This window comes from Cucurbita pepo, chromosome LG08 (genome assembly GCF_002806865.2).
Source record: "Cucurbita pepo subsp. pepo cultivar mu-cu-16 chromosome LG08, ASM280686v2, whole genome shotgun sequence".
NCBI lineage: Eukaryota > Viridiplantae > Streptophyta > Magnoliopsida > Cucurbitales > Cucurbitaceae > Cucurbita > Cucurbita pepo.
The window spans coordinates 7,181,846-7,197,563 of record NC_036645.1 but is presented as its reverse complement, the minus strand read 5'-3'; the positions used below and the strand labels follow the sequence as shown (position 1 = coordinate 7,197,563).

Below are 15,718 nucleotides of genomic sequence, written 5' to 3'. Positions count from 1 at the left end.
TTCTCTTTCGAGCTTTCCCAACGCATTGCACCCTTAATTTGTTGTCTCCAATCGAGTGAGATCTCACAATCCACCTCTATTCGGGGCCAGCATCGGCATTTGTTCCCCTCTCTAATCAATGTGAGATCTCATAATCCATCCCCCGAGATCTCACAATCCACCTCTATTCGGGGCCAGCATCGGCATTCATTCCCCTCTCTAATCAATGTGAGATCTCACAATCCATCCCCCTTCGGGACCCAGTGTTCTCGATGACACTCGTTCCACTCTCCAATTTCCCAATTTATTCAAACAAGTTTTTGTGATAAATAATAGAAACCCGTGATTAAAAACAACAAATAGGTAGAATCCCGACACGAGAATAAGAGAATTGCTAACCCTAAATTCTATATGTAGCTTTGTTTGAAAGTTTGAAGGTGCAAATTGGAGGTGAGAGAATGAAGATGATCATAGACAAGAACTTAAAAGAGGAAGACAAAGGATAGTGTTCATGGTGGTTGGTTAAACATGCCTTTGGTTTTGTAATAGTGTTTGTACAATCCTCATGTGTTCTTTTCTTCTACATAAACATGCATTGTTTTATAATGACTATGTCCTATGTCTCGATACCCATTTCACTTCACGAGTTTGCTTTAATGGCATAAGTACGGGTCGGGATTCAAAGTTCGAGTTTACGACTTTTGAAGAACGTTACAAACGTTCTAACCAATCAAATTATGTTTGGTCAAATTTATGTTACTAGAGTTCGAATTTTTTTACTTATAATTACTAATATTTTAACCACTTGAACTATATTTAAGTTGACATTTTCATTTTTTTTTAATTTTTATTAATCGTGCAACAAAATGTCGCACACCATGGTTAAGATATAATGATTGCGTCGGGAAATGCTATAAATCACTTCTAAACAGAAATGTTTAAAAAATCCGATCAACCCTACCTAATACAACTGTAATGGATTGAGTTGATTCATGATTGGATTGAACTAAATCATCTCGAATTTATTATTAATATTAAAAAATATATTTTTACTTATATTTAGGTTAATTTTAATTTATTAACTATTTATTTTAAAATAACTCTTAATAATAATTTTTAACTATTTAAAAGGAAAATTTTCAAAATTTAGGTTAAAATTCTTGAAAATAAATAAATAAATATTTTATTTTTATTAAAAAAATTAAATAAATTAGCAAAAACAAAATTTATGTCTAAAAAAATGTCTCAACCCAATTCACGAATTATGGTCAGTCATTCAAGTCGCACTAATGATGATCGCCTGGTGTCTCACCTCCCGTGTTCGGATTCTGGCTCAAATCAAATGCTTTATGTGTTATTAGGGTTCGGTCTCGATCTATAACCTATCTATCGAGTACCGAGAAAAGATCAAAAAAGATAATTATTATTTTTTTTAGTGAGATATAGTTTATATATATATATATTTTTTGAATTTGTGGTGCGTAAAAATAAAAGATTTTGCCTTTTAATTATGCTAAAATAAAAAGTGTCATTTGTAAAAAGAATAAAATTAAAAGTAATAATGACATTTTCAAGAGGCAACGGGTCAAAACCAAAGAGATAAAAACATTGACAAAATAACGTCATAAACCAAAGGCCTTTTCTCTTATTCCTTTCGCATCTCAACCTAATGCTAACGACCAGAAACAATATTGAAAAATGAGTCATTTCGAGCCTTTAACCTAGAGATGTCCAACAGGGTAGAGGCTTCCCGTCCCCATCTCAACCACCTATTTCATTCTCCATCCTGTGAAAATTCTCTATGTCTCTATTTAAAACGGGGCGGGGACGGGGCGTTCCCGACCCATTTTATCCAACGTGGAGAAATCTCTCTCCACTCCCTTTTCTATTCCCTGTTTAAACGAAGAATCTCCGTCCTATTTGGGGCTGGTTCCTACTCGGTAGATTAAATAAACATCTCTACTCCGACCCGTTGATCTACGATACATTAACTTATAAGCTTTTGAGTCGATAATACGATGTGTTGAACGATGGAAGGGCAATAATTTAAGACAAAAGGGAGAAGGAAAGCATGGAAGGAACTATTTAGAATTAGTACTTTGGAAAGACTTTGGTTGGCATCACCAATGGGCTGCTGGTTTGAAGAATGCCATTTTCCTTTGCTCTTTTGTGGGCCGTTGCCACGTCATCACCCTTTAACTCTCTCTCTCTCTCTCTGCACCTTCACCCCCACATCTTCTGCTTCTCTTTCTCTCTCCTCTCTTCCTCTTTCTCTCTCTACCGCTTCTAATGGCGGTCAACGACCCGATTGCTCTATCGCCACACCTCTGGACAACTCCTTTTCACTGATTTTCTACTCTACAGTGGTTTTCCGGTTGGAGTTTTTTCTGCTTGTCAACTGCTCTTTAGGTTATGGGAAGGATGGGAGGTCGGCAAAGGACTTACAGCGCCAATTCCACCGATTATAAGCTTCTTGAAGAGATTGGTTATGGTGCTAGTGCCACGGTTTTTCGAGCGATCTATACTCCGTCCAATGAAGTTGTTGCCATTAAGTGTTTGGATCTTGATCGCTGTAATAGTAATCTAGTGAGTTTTCCACTCTTGCTTTGATGCTCTTCTCTTGTTTCTGCTTTGAATTCTTGTCAATTTGGCTTCATTTTGTGTTTCTGTAATCGTTTAATTGACCTTTCATTTTGTGTTTGTGAAAGATCGGGTTTGAATTGTTGTTGATTTAATTGGTTTGAGTTCTTACAGAGGTGCTTGTTGTTTTTTCCCAAGTTTTGCGGGTAGAAATTTTGTGACATGGGTACTGTTGTACACGAAAACTTGTGTTTTGGCTTTAGGTTAGTTTATGTATACAAACTGAAGTGACTTCAGTGTAATTGTTCTTCGGCTCCGTATTTTCGTGATTGATTCACGCTACATTGGCAAGCAAGGAACGAGGGCCTAATTTTTGGTTTAACAAATATTTCACTAGAAATTGTGGTACTTACCTCACCGGAAAGTTTGAGCCTTGAGGTAGATAGAGATGAAGATTACTGTGAAAATATATGCAGTGGATGTGGGAGATAAATGGCGTCAAGAAAGCTTGGGATGATCAATATCTCCATTTTTCATGAGCAGGTTGAAGAACTGAATGATTTTAGCATTGGGGTGGCGTGGAGTTGTCCTGAAGGCTGGCTTTATTTATTGACCGAGCCTGCAAGAAATCCTAGATAGTAGAAACCTAGTCAATATGTTATGTTAATAGCATATCAAAGAGAACAAACCCAGTTCCCTATAGAATGGTTTCTATATTTTTTGCTATTGTAAAGTGATAAAGTTATGAAAGTTTCCCTCTGGCTTCTCTAACTTTGTTAATNATAAAAAAGTAAGAACAATCAACAAAAATAAAAAATAAAAAAAAAGGATGGGAAATGTGCTCTTATCATCTGCCTTGAACCAAGGTATAATCAATAACCTTCCCAAGTTTCTCCCAAAGTCATAAGACAATAGATTGAGTAGCGCGCACCGAAAGGTGCTCATGGCTCCCATCTCTTGATTGTGAAATACTTTTTTGTAATGGTAATGATATGCGGGGTCCCCAGTCTTTTGAACGTTGGATGCTGGTTTCTTCCGTACCACAGTATTTTCAACATTGGCACCAATGGATTATTATATTGTGGTTTCTTAATGTTATTTTTTGGCACTTTTGTGTTTCTCATATTTTTCTGTTTACCTTCTCAGATTTTTTTTCTTAACCACTTTTGTTTTAGGCTTTAAATGCTTACTCAGAATTCGTTTAATTGATACTATAACAACTTTAAGTTAGTGACACTTCATTATGTCTAATTATAAGAGAGGATCTTGTCTTTTGACAGGATGATATACGTAGGGAGGCTCAAACAATGAGTTTGATAGATCATCCAAACCTCGTAAGGGCTTATTGTTCATTTGTTGTTGACCGAAACCTTTGGGTTGTCATGCCATTCATGGCAGAGGGTTCTTGTTTGCACCTAATTAAGACAGCATACTCAGATGGCTTTGAAGAGGTTGCTATTGGTTCTGTCCTGAAAGAAACTCTTAAAGCCTTGGAGTACCTTCATCGACAAGGACACATACATCGGGATGTGAAGGTCCATTGACACCATAATTTTCAGATTAACTCTTGGTGTTTTCCTTTTTCCCATTCAACCTTAACTGTACATTGTGAAGGTTCTTATTTTATTATTCTTTTAATATTTGTGTTTGCAGGCTGGAAATATACTACTCGATGGTAATGGGGCTGTGAAGCTTGCTGATTTTGGTGTTTCAGCTTGCATGTTTGATACAGGTGATAGACAGCGCTCCAGAAATACCTTTGTGGGAACCCCATGCTGGTAGGATTTTTTTAGGCGGATACTTTTCAACCTTCTTGTGTTTTTGATCCCTAAGTATTTACCTATTTAACTTTATTTTAGGATGGCGCCCGAGGTATTGCAACCAGGAACGGGATATAATTCCAAGTGAGTTTGTCTGATATTGACTGCAGATCACATATTATCGTACAATTACCAGGGTTATTGTCACAATGAGTTAATAGTTTTTTGTTTCATGTTATTGAGGACATACTATAGAGTTCTAGATCCTTTTATGCCCAGTGTTCGGGCATTGAATGCTGTTTGTTTCAGTTATTACATGCTTCCCCAATTCCCATCGTGGCAAATAATTTTATTTAATGTTATTTTGTGTGTGAAGACAAAAGTTTCATTGATAAGACAAAAGTTGCAACCAACCTATATGCACCTGCTCCTATAGAAGTTATAGACACCCTTGAACCTGTGGCTGCAGAACAAATGCTGTGTTTTCTTTGACAGAAAAGCAAAGCACCCCACCAACCCTGAAAGAGCATAATAGAAGAGACCAAAATTTCAAACTGATGGGACACTGAAAAAAAATAAGTGATTTTGAGATTATGCATCTTTTAGGTAAAGCACACAGCAACAGGGATTTAGAGCCTAGTTCGGACATTGTAATTGAACCTTTCTATATTGTCAGCCACTAAAGCAAAGATTCCTCACCAATAGTTTCCTTCCAAATGACCTTCACTAGGTCATTGTTTGCTTAAAGGATTAGGGCATAATGACTCTCTGAAACATGATTTCATAAAAAAAAAAAAAAATGCAGATGGCTTGAGTCCCCAAAGTCTTCTATCTCACTCCCTTGAAAATGAACATTCTCATGCAGTCTAAGAATCTCCACCAAAAGTTCTACCTCACGCCCTTGAAATCTGTTTTGATCTATTCGTGTCTCGTACTTGTGCAACTTTTATTTATTTATTTATTAATGGACCTCTATTTTCCTGACTTGTTCAAAGCAAAGATGGTCGACAGTTTCAGTAGAAAACTGTAAGGGAGTGTTTGGTTTTTAAGAATGAAATTTGGAACTTGAGATATGATGCCTGGAATAGAATGATCTTGGCTGGTATTTATGAACTATTATTATAATTATTTTTCTTTTGTGTAAGAGTCCTATATGAATGAGATCTTTGAAATTTCTCATTTATTTATGGCCTAAAATATAACAATATTTGTAATAAGTAATTAATTGTATGAAGTTGAATTGAGTTCTTTAGCAATATTTGATGAATAAATTACTTGTGCTGAATTTGAAATTAAATCTTTCTTATTATAAAATGAATAATTAACGTCTAATGAGTTAAACGTAGTAATTAGATTTTGTTCAATTTTTTTTTTCATGTGTTTTGGATGCCAATGCTAAATTGGTAACATGGGTTTACCCGTTTCTCCTCCCTCACCATCGAGTACCAAATACTCCCAAAAATAATGTAGGGAGACCTCTCATATATGCCTTTCATCATTATATGCAGGGCCGATATTTGGTCTTTTGGTATTACAGCATTGGAGTTGGCTCATGGTCATGCACCATTTTCAAAATATCCTCCAATGAAGGTATGTTGACTTATACATAACTGAGCTTTACCCACGATATCTTACTATCTCGTCTGACAGTTGCATTTTATTCCGTCCCCTTTTCCCTTGTTTTTCTGATAGGTGCTTCTTATGACCATACAAAATGCTCCTCCTGGGCTGGATTATGATAGGGATAAAAAGTTCTCTAAGGTATTGGTGTTTCGTTGGTTTTTTTCCCCTCATGACTGGAGTTATCCAATCAACTACTCTGTCATATTATTATGTAAAATACTGTTATATATGGATGAAAAGTTTATTCCTACAAGAAAATGTTGCTTTTGTGTGAATATATTTCCTCTATATGCTTTCTTGAGCTTGGGATTGTGCTGACCAGTTTTGGGTAGCTTACCATCCCAGTGATGCAACATTTTTAATATAGGCCTAGTTAGCTACTATGTTCTAAAGCTCAAGCATTTGTTAAGGGTCTAAGACTGACTAATGAGATCCTACCCAGCCCACAAACAAAATTTGATATTTATCTTCCTGTCTTTTGTAGCTTTGATTCATCTACTTATATGCACCTAGTCTGGCTTTCAGCTCACTTTTTATTGTATATATGCTCTTTGAACTCAAGAATAGCTTTATCTTCCATCCTACGGCAATTCTGCATTTTAATCCAAGACTACCAATAATTCCATATTAGGTGTTCTACACATTTAAAGGTTAAAAGTTGCTGGACCAAAGCCCTGAATTGTACTTTGTAAATGTTTAATAAATGTATTCTGCATATTAAAAGGTTAAAAGTTGCTGGACCAAAGCCATGAATCGTACTTTGTAAATGTTCAATAGATGTATTCTAATTAGTGGATTTCCAGTTGTAATCAGTCTTTTAAAGAAATGGTTGCAATGTGCCTGGTGAAAGATCAATCCAAGAGGCCAACAGCTGAGAAACTTTTAAAGCACTCCTTTTTCAAGAATGCTAAGCCTCCAGAGCTTTCTTTGAAGAAATTATTTGCTGACTTGCCTCCTCTTTCACTTCGTGTGAAGGACCTGCTGGTAACCTCTTAACTGCTTTACAACAAATATGTCGTGGTTTTGTTAATCTGATGGATTAATTAATGTTTCAGCTTAAAGATGCTGCCCAGCTAGCCTTAAAGAAAATGCCTTCAGCAGAGCAAGAAGCATTATCACAGGTTGGAAATATTTCTTCTTCTTCTGTTTTATTTATGTACATACATATAAATCAGTTCAGTCTACTTGTTCAAGTAAATTCATTTTATAGCTCCTGTTGTCCGTGAATAATATTTGGTGAGGTCTTTCTTCTCATTTTTAACTCGAGGAGTCTATCCTATATAATTGCGTTTTCGCAAGGTTTTATGGGAAGTGTTGGTATTGTCTGTGCCATGACAATTCAATGACCCTAGTTATCACTCTCGTTGTTCCTACATGGTGGTTCTTTGTCTATTCTTTTCTACCATTACATTTAAGACATTCTCCAATTTTTTCAATCAAGAAAAAGGGGAGTTCTTTATACTTTTTACACCGTGCACAGTCTTTTTCTTTAATTTTTTTTTTTTACTGGATGTATCATGTCTTGCCTTCACCAGAGTGAGTACCAGCGAGGAGTTAGCGCATGGAAATTTGATGTTGAGGATTTGAAAGCCCAAGCTTCCCTGGTAAATGTCACTTTTCCTTGCTGCGCTATGGATCATATTACAAATTCAAATTGATTACGATTACAGGCCTTTTGTTAGAGAATATGAGTTCTGTCATTGATTTTTATATTAATGAATAGGTGAATGATGATATGGAAGAGATGATGGACGAGGAGGAGAATATAAATACTTGTCATGTTAAGGTCTAGAGTTTTACCAACTCCAATCTTTTCTTTCTGCGAGTTCATTAAGTATTCTATTCGTTTGATGTGCTCATTTGTATTCTTTGTAATTGTCAGGATGCCTTTTGTTCTCAATCTAGTTTGAGGAATTTCAGTTCATGTAATGAATCATCTCAGGATGAACATGGAGTAGGGGCAAGTGGTCAGGGGTTGCCAAAAGCGGAGTGCTTGAACAAAAAGGGAAACTTTATGGAAGGTGATATGCTGAAAGCTGGGTTCCAAGAAACAACTGGATGGAAGAGAAATGGAACTAGCACTGAAGCAGAAGCTTCTACATCTGGCCAAGACAGTGTACAAGGAAAAACCAAAACCCAAATGCCAAAAGGTCGTCAAACTCAAAGTGGTCCACTTCTACCTGGTACTGTGCTTAGTCATTCTTTATCAGAAAGAGTGCGAGGATCTGATAGGTTTGTACTTTTTCATGGTTTCGTATTTGTAAGTCTCATTGTTTTCTCATGTTGCTTCTTGAGATGATGCTGGTATGCAGGAGTGATGTTTATGCACTCCTGTACGGTACCTTGTTTTTCTCATTGCATAAGCATGATGATAGAAATGTACTTCCTACTTATTATAGAATGTTTTCGTGCTAGAGTAAATGTGGATTAACGCATGAGAATCTTGCTTTCATTTTAACAAAGATTTTTCTTTTTTGCAAGCCTTTTGCTTTCTTGTAAAATACCCGACAGTCTTTATCTGTTGTCATTCCTGCCAGATATCATCTTCATATCCCTCCTCCAAACCCAAATAGTGCTATATGAATAATGGCGTTGAAGTGTTAGGAGGAAGATCTTATTTCTATGATTATGCCAACAATTCCCAACCGGCCTTTCTTCAAAAACTATTGCATTTATTTCAATTTTGATTGACATTATTAAAAGGTTTTAGTACCACAATGGCAAAGCATTTTAGCGGTGTTGTTTAGCCACTACCAAGGGAATCTTTGTGAGCCAGTCTGCAGTATCTCTAGGGTACAGAAAGCCACCACAAATTTAGAGAGGCGATGGTGTTAGTGAAACCATCTCATAGCAAACTTCATCATTATCTCGTTCTTTTTACATGGATGCAGACTTAGTGAGAATGAGAATAACAGCTCCGCCTTGGACCATCGTGGAAAAATTTAACTTTCTTTGGCCCCTTACTAGTCTAAATTAACCTGGTAGGAGGCAAACTCAGTCTTGGGATCTTGCTATCAGAGGTAGATGTGCAAGAGAAGCCCAAATTTTCTTGCAACCACACAATTTTGTCTGACCTACCTTCACTGTAGCAATGAAGGAGAATCCAGTTTTGACCTCTCTATCAAAATCAATCTCTTTGAGTCTTTGATCCCTTTTTTGACTGAAGAACTTCAAAGTTCTTTGGTAAAGGCCCCCTTTTGTAATTTTTCTTTTTAAGCAGAGGCCACTTTTTAAAATTTATTGGTAAAATGTATTCCGTTTGAATTAATTTCAGGCCTTCCCAACAAGAAAAAGGAAAAAAAAAAAAAGGATTTATATTTTGTTAGTGAAGCCATGTTATTAATTTTGAACTATAGTTATCTACCTGATTCAGATCAAGGGTTGGGTGGAACAAGAAGAGATAAAAGAACTGATTACCCTTTACATGAATTAAGTAACTTATTGTTTCGAGCTGGTTTTTTGCAATAACAGTTGCAATGATATTTGTGTTGTTGCTGATTTTTAGGTTTGAATCTGAAATTCAACCATCTACTGAAAAAAATCGTCGAGAAGCACGGCAAGCTCCAAGCTTCAGTGGTCCACTAATGCTGCCAAACCGTGCCTCAGCAAACAGCCTATCAGCTCCCATAAAACCTTCTGGAGGTAATGTGGTCACTTGATAAACATTTTGTTTACTAGGAAATGCCATTAAACCCAGACTGTTCTACTGTTGCTCTCGTATGTAAGGGAAGCCTAGTTTGTGATTAAAAAAAAGGAAAAAATTGTACCATCGCTACATAATGATTTAGAATGAGGAGCCAGCGGAGTGTGGCTAAAGTTGTCTTAACGTATTTGACCCTGTTTTGAGGTTCTGTTGTTTTTGTTTCTTGAACTAGTTTTTCTTCTAAATTTTGTTGTAGTGAAATAGAAACTTTCATTCTCACTGATAAAATACTAGAAAAAATCAAGCAGCTTCGTTTGTGATTATTTTTCTTTCCATAGCTATTTACTAGATGTGTTAAAGATCTCATATTTAACTTTTAATTGATACTCAAGATTGAATCACATTTATTCAATCCTTTTTTTTTTTTTTTTCTTTTTTGGCTAAATGAAACATAATCTTTTCGATTAAAGAGAATACATCCAACTGATTCATAGATGGAATCATTTTGAAGTTGACAAAATATTTTGGGGCCTATCACATAGATCCTGGGCTCTAATCAGTTTAAAGCATAGCATGGCTTGCATCTTGATCTCATCTTAATCTCATTTTTATCTACTTTATTCTTGTTTTGAATAATACAGTGACACTGTTATATATCGTGAAAATAATACTTTCACCTGTATTTTCTCGCTGTATATTTTTATTCCTCTTGTAACAACAGGGTATAGAGATTCAATGGATGACAAATCAAAAGCTAATCTTGTGCAAATTAAGGGGCGTTTTTCAGTGACGTCAGAGAACCTAGATCTCGTAAAGGTAAGGTTATACAATAATTTTAATTTTTTATACAACCTGTCTGGAACTGACTTGAAATATGGCTTCTTAGGATATTCCATTGAGCACGGTTTCACGACGGTCTGCACAGGTTTGTTATCATTTCTTGCTAATGACCTGGGTTAGTTGATGTTCATTTTCTGAATGCTGTTACATTGATGTGTGTTCAGAACTCACCTCTACGAAAGTCGGCTAGTGTTGGTGATTGGATATTTGATTCCAAGCAGGTTTGGATAATGTCCCTGCTTGCTTCGTCTCCATATGATTACTGTAATGCAAAAGTACTTTTAGACAAAAAATGTTTTAGATTTTGGTCTACAAGTATCATACAGCATTTGTTCCCTGGATAATTATTTTTGTAAACCTGTTCTTTTTCTTGCTTTCTTGTTGGTTGCTTTGGAGACCTGCCATAAGGTATATTTGTTGTTTATCTATAAACATCATTTAATATTTAGAATATGTTTCGGTTATTTAATTTAAAGGAAAAAAACCAATTAGAAAAGTTTAATGTTAACTCCCTTGGATTGCAGGCTTTCTTCACTTTTTTTTTCCCATACATCAATACNAAAAAAAAAAAAAAAAAAAAAAAAAAAAAAAAAGAGAAAAACTCTATTTTGTATGCTTTCTGTATGAATCGGCTATAGGCAGAGGTTTGTTTCCATGGCAGTCATTGAATCAATAAACCTTTGTTTATTCTTATTATATTAATTTCTCTGTTTTCAGTCTGTCAGCCAACCCCCCAAGGAGGCTTGCAACATCAACATGCCCACATCAATTCTTATGCCTCATCTTCAGAATCTTTTCCATCAGACCTCAATTCAACAGGTAAAGTAACATTAAGGCTATGGTTGAATTTTTCCCTCAGTCTCCTAAATTCCTTCATCAAAGAATTTCGTTGTCAAATTCAGCTGTAAGAAACAAGCTTTTCTGTTGATTCCAGGATCTTATAGTGAACTTATTGAATAGCTTACAAACAGCAGACGTGGTTGATGGTAAGTAAAATGGTTTTATAGGATGGCTGACATGATCATCTTATATTATTAGGGTTCTTTACCTAACGTGTCTGTTATGCTTTTCCCCCCTCTCTAAATACAAGCTACTCAAAATGGAAAGTTGCCTCCATTACCTCGAAGTTTGGAGAATAATGGAAGTGTAAGTGCAATCAGTGTACATTTTATATACGTTCAAATATATACTTGGTTCTCTTATCATTTTGACCCGGTAGTTGGGGTATGTGATTGATAGAAATTGTAGCTCTATGACTGGTTCTATAGGTTGTGCCTCTATGTCCTTGAGTTCTATCTTGTAACTGATATTTTAAGTGAACTCCATACATCAACTGTCCACGGATTGACCTAGTGGTCAATAAGAACTATGTGAATAGGAATGAGTTTTTCCATGATGACTACCTATCTAGGATTTGATATCCTATATGTTTCCTGATAACAAAATATAGGAGGGTCAAACAGTTGTTCATGAGATTACTCGGGGCGTGTGCAAGTTGGCTGATACATTCACAAAGAACTTATACATGGCTGGATAACATTAAGTTGGTTTAGATTTTTTGTTCTGTTATAATGAAATCAGGATCGTAGTCTTGTTTATTATTGTGTATGCCTCCGAGTTCAGAAAATTCATGTTCTGCCTTGTAGAGGGCAAGAACTCATTCTAATATTATCGTTTTAGAGTCCACATACGAACATGTGTTGCTTCAACTGCTTAGCACATATTCAATATTCCAATCGAAACTGTCTTCAGAAATGTGTGTAAAACCGTAGCTGATATTCTCATGCAAATTGTAATAACTAAAAATGTTATTCGACGTGATTATTCCCTTGATAATGTGTTCTTATTTTCTTGCCTGCGCGTATTGATTATTGTTGTTAAATATATTTTTGGCTTATTTAGGGTGAAAGAAATAAAAGAAAACAGAAACAAGCAAGCTTTTCTTATTTAACTCATTATCTCGAGTCTTTACGCTTTCTTTCTGTACAGGCTTTGTTTTCCCTTTCTTTCCCCTTCATCCCTCACCACTTGTTTAGTTCTAGTTCTGATTTACCATTGATTTGCTTATGTAAGTTGTGGTTACGGAAAATCACACCTCCTTGGTTTTCGTTTGATATGAGAGCTTTCTTACTGTTCCTCTGCATATGTTAGGCCATATTGCGTCTAGAAAATATTTGGTTGTCGTTTGATATGAGAGCTTTATTTCTGCCCCTCTGTATATGTTAGGCCATATTGCTTCTCGAAAATATTTGTTTGTCGTTTGATATGAGAGCTTTGTTACTGCTCCTTTGTATACGTTCGACCATATTGCTTCTAGAAAATATTTGGTTGATTAGTAGGTAGTACTCTTTCATTTGACCTAAAACACAGTTTTTACGTTCAAAGTCATTTTGTTTGGACTTTTCTTGTAAGTAATGGTGTTCAGTTGTTCAAATGGGGCTGTAATTCAGACCATCTTTGTTTTTGTAGATTTAATTTGGCATGATATTCTCTTTTATATAAGTATGTCTCTTACTGGATTTTCATAAATGCATTTTTAAATACTGTTAGAACTTCTACATATATATGATGTGGTGATTTGAGGGAGCTACTGACAAATAATGCCTGTCCTCATGCAATTAGTTGAAGAGATCTTCGACATACAAATCTTAAGAAGTTACATTTATATGCTTTTATAAATGTGGCAACCTCAACTTGATTATACGACTGCAAACAAGAAAATGAATGTGTAGAAACTAGGGCAAATGAAATTTATTGAAAAATTGGTGCGAGTGGGGATAGGTAGGTATAAAGAACCTCACCCTTTTGATATGTAGAGATCCTCTTTTGGCAGGCCGAAACAGCAGCGGTTGAGAGAGAGCGTTTACTGATGCGTAAAGTCTCTGAACTTCAAGCTAGGTGAGTTTTTTAGACTTTTGTTATGAATTTTTTTCCAGAATGTCCATGAACAACAAAGTTCTATAGATGTATTAGACCATATTTGTAGTGGATATTTATCTGTGACCCTCTTTTTCTTTCCAGAATGACGCATTTGACTTATGAGTTGACTTCTGAAAAGTTGAAATACATACAAGTGAGTTGTCCATGATCTTTCTTCCTAGTTGACTTGTATTTACCATTTTAGTTTTCTTGTTTACCTTGCCTAGCATTTATAGAGTTGATTTAGTTTCACCTTGTTGGATGATGAAAGTCCCACATCGGCTAATTTATGGGTTTATAAACAAAGAATACTCTCTCCATTGGTGTGAGGCCTTTTGGGGAAACTTAAAGCAAAGCCATGAGAGCTTATGCTCAAAGTGGACAATATCATACCATTGTGGATAGTCATGTTCGTCTAACACACCTAACTTCTCCGGTCATATAAGGTTGGGCTGTTGTAATCATCATAGTTTATATCTATCTCGTGTTCTTCTCTCTATTTAAGAGAACTTAGTACTTCGATTAGCAATAAGAAACATAGAGCATTATTTCCAAATTTCCAATCTGGTATCAGGGCTTACTTAAAAATTGTCGACGCCACCATTGCCACTCCTACCACGGATTACCGAAAAGTAGCTCCTTCATCATCTGAACCCAAAACCGATCCAAGTGTTGTTGCCCTTGTGCTTGCTTATAAACCCGTCTTTCAAGCTTGCACCTAGCATAATTAAATTGATGCCTACTTCATTTCTCATTGACAAACTCATGTTCAATTTTTGGCCTTCAGTTACAAGAGCAGTTCAACTCAGCATCTGGTCAGGAAGAAAACGAGATCAAGAGGGAAGAGAACGTCTGAAAGGGCACGTCCCGTGCGACGAATGCTGTAAAGTACGCCACTATATACATCTGGGAGAGAGCAATAATTTAGCAGTAAATTGTTTTTGGACGTTCTACTCTTTCGATAATGTCGATTGTTGGCGTGTTGATAAGCTCTGTAGCTGAGACAAAGCCAGCAATCAATTTTCTCCATCTGGTTCTTCAAAGTTGGCATAATTCAAGATCAGTTGAGATCCCTGATCCAGAGTGGCCATCATCGCCAAAAAAACTCTCATATATTGCTCAGTAAGCCCTCAAATTTTAATCTTGTTATTGTCTGGATGGCCATGAGATGGAAAAAAAAAAAAAAAAAAGTCCTTAAAAGTTTGTGAATCGGCCTCCTACATTTATATTTATTTGTTCATATGTAATAATAATGAATTATTATTTTTACTTCCAAGGACCCAAAACAAGAAGCTTGCAAAAAGCAGGCTGGCCTGGGGCTTTTTCTACTCTTCCTTTCTGTTTGTATGTGTCAACCTACCTATACTCACTCCCTCTTATCTCTCTTGAAATTATAAACCGTGCTTTGTTAGATGAATACGACTCTCCACAATGATATGATATTGTTCACTTTGAGCATAAACTTTCATAGCTTTGCTTTGGGCTTCCCCAAAAGGCTTCATACCAATGAAAATAGTATTCTTTGATTATAAACCCATGATCATTCCCTTCACTATTCAACATGCTTGTTGTATACAAACAAGTTTAGAAGGAATACATCCAACTTATAATGTTGATTTGAAACTGGGAGGTGGATGAGTTCAAAATTACTACGCATCCCATGGTATTATTCATTACTTATTTGCATTTCAGCTCGCAGGTGTGGCTTCTTCGTACATTTATCATTGTAGATCTGTAATTTACTCGTACCAAAAGATGCCTCAAAGCATACGGCCACGAAACAGATGAGGGCAGGATTACTGGTAATTCAAATCTTTGGCTTTCACCTTTTAGTTGAGGGTATATATCTTAATCAACTTAGTTATGCTTAGATTGATTATGTAATATGTATTAATATATTGTTGTGTTGTCATTGAGCTTTGTCAAAACACTTGAATTTGTTCGGTATTGGAACCCTATAAACAATTATTTTACTAATCTTCTTGTTCAAAAGACCTCCGCAAGGTTCGTCCACGGAGGGTGAGTCAGGGCCTAAGATCAGGCCGAAAGGCGTAGTCGATGGACAACAGGTGAATATTCCTGTACTACCCCTTGTTGGTCCCGAGGGACGGAGGAGGCTAGGTTAGCCGAAAGATGGTTATCGGTTCAAGGACGCAAGGTGCTTGAATAGACACAGGTTAATTACACTTTTATTCTCGAGTTTGAGGATTAGTTTCTATTTGATCAACTGACAGTTTAGCGGTTACCCATAGGAGACTGTTTTAAAAGGTTTTCGGACTGTTAGTTGACGAACGAAAAGGGGTCTCATCTAGTTTTGTTGACATATTTATTTAACTAGGAAAAACTATTTCAAATTACAAATTTTAATTTAATA

The 15,718-nt window shown here is 36.0% G+C and overlaps 1 protein-coding gene across 1 annotated transcript; it reads left to right on the top strand.

Moving 5' to 3' along the window:
- The first annotated feature begins 2,181 nt into the window (after positions 1–2,181).
- Positions 2,182–14,761, top strand: LOC111800891 (serine/threonine-protein kinase 4 homolog B-like). Its single transcript, XM_023684793.1, has 21 exons — positions 2,182–2,565; positions 3,840–4,094; positions 4,213–4,337; positions 4,419–4,463; positions 5,828–5,909; positions 6,012–6,080; positions 6,756–6,926; positions 6,998–7,063; positions 7,478–7,546; positions 7,666–7,728; positions 7,825–8,174; positions 9,448–9,584; positions 10,307–10,401; positions 10,472–10,510; positions 10,590–10,646; positions 11,143–11,244; positions 11,360–11,411; positions 11,516–11,571; positions 13,259–13,323; positions 13,447–13,498; positions 14,132–14,761. Exons 1-21 carry the CDS (start codon positions 2,392–2,394, stop codon positions 14,198–14,200), a joined length of 2,193 nt encoding a protein of 730 aa, XP_023540561.1. The 5' UTR covers positions 2,182–2,391; the 3' UTR covers positions 14,201–14,761.
- Positions 14,762–15,718: the final 957 nt, after the last annotated feature.

Excerpts from the sequence above, each read along its gene's own strand:
- LOC111800891 (XM_023684793.1), top strand. The coding sequence starts at position 2,392 with ATGGGAAGGATGGGAGGTCGGCAAAGGACTTACAGCGCCAATTCCACC. Across the intron at positions 2,566-3,839 it reads ATCGCTGTAATAGTAATCTA|GATGATATACGTAGGGAGGC; the intron begins GTGAGTTTTCCA and ends GTCTTTTGACAG. Across the intron at positions 7,064-7,477 it reads AGCAAGAAGCATTATCACAG|AGTGAGTACCAGCGAGGAGT; the intron begins GTTGGAAATATT and ends TGCCTTCACCAG.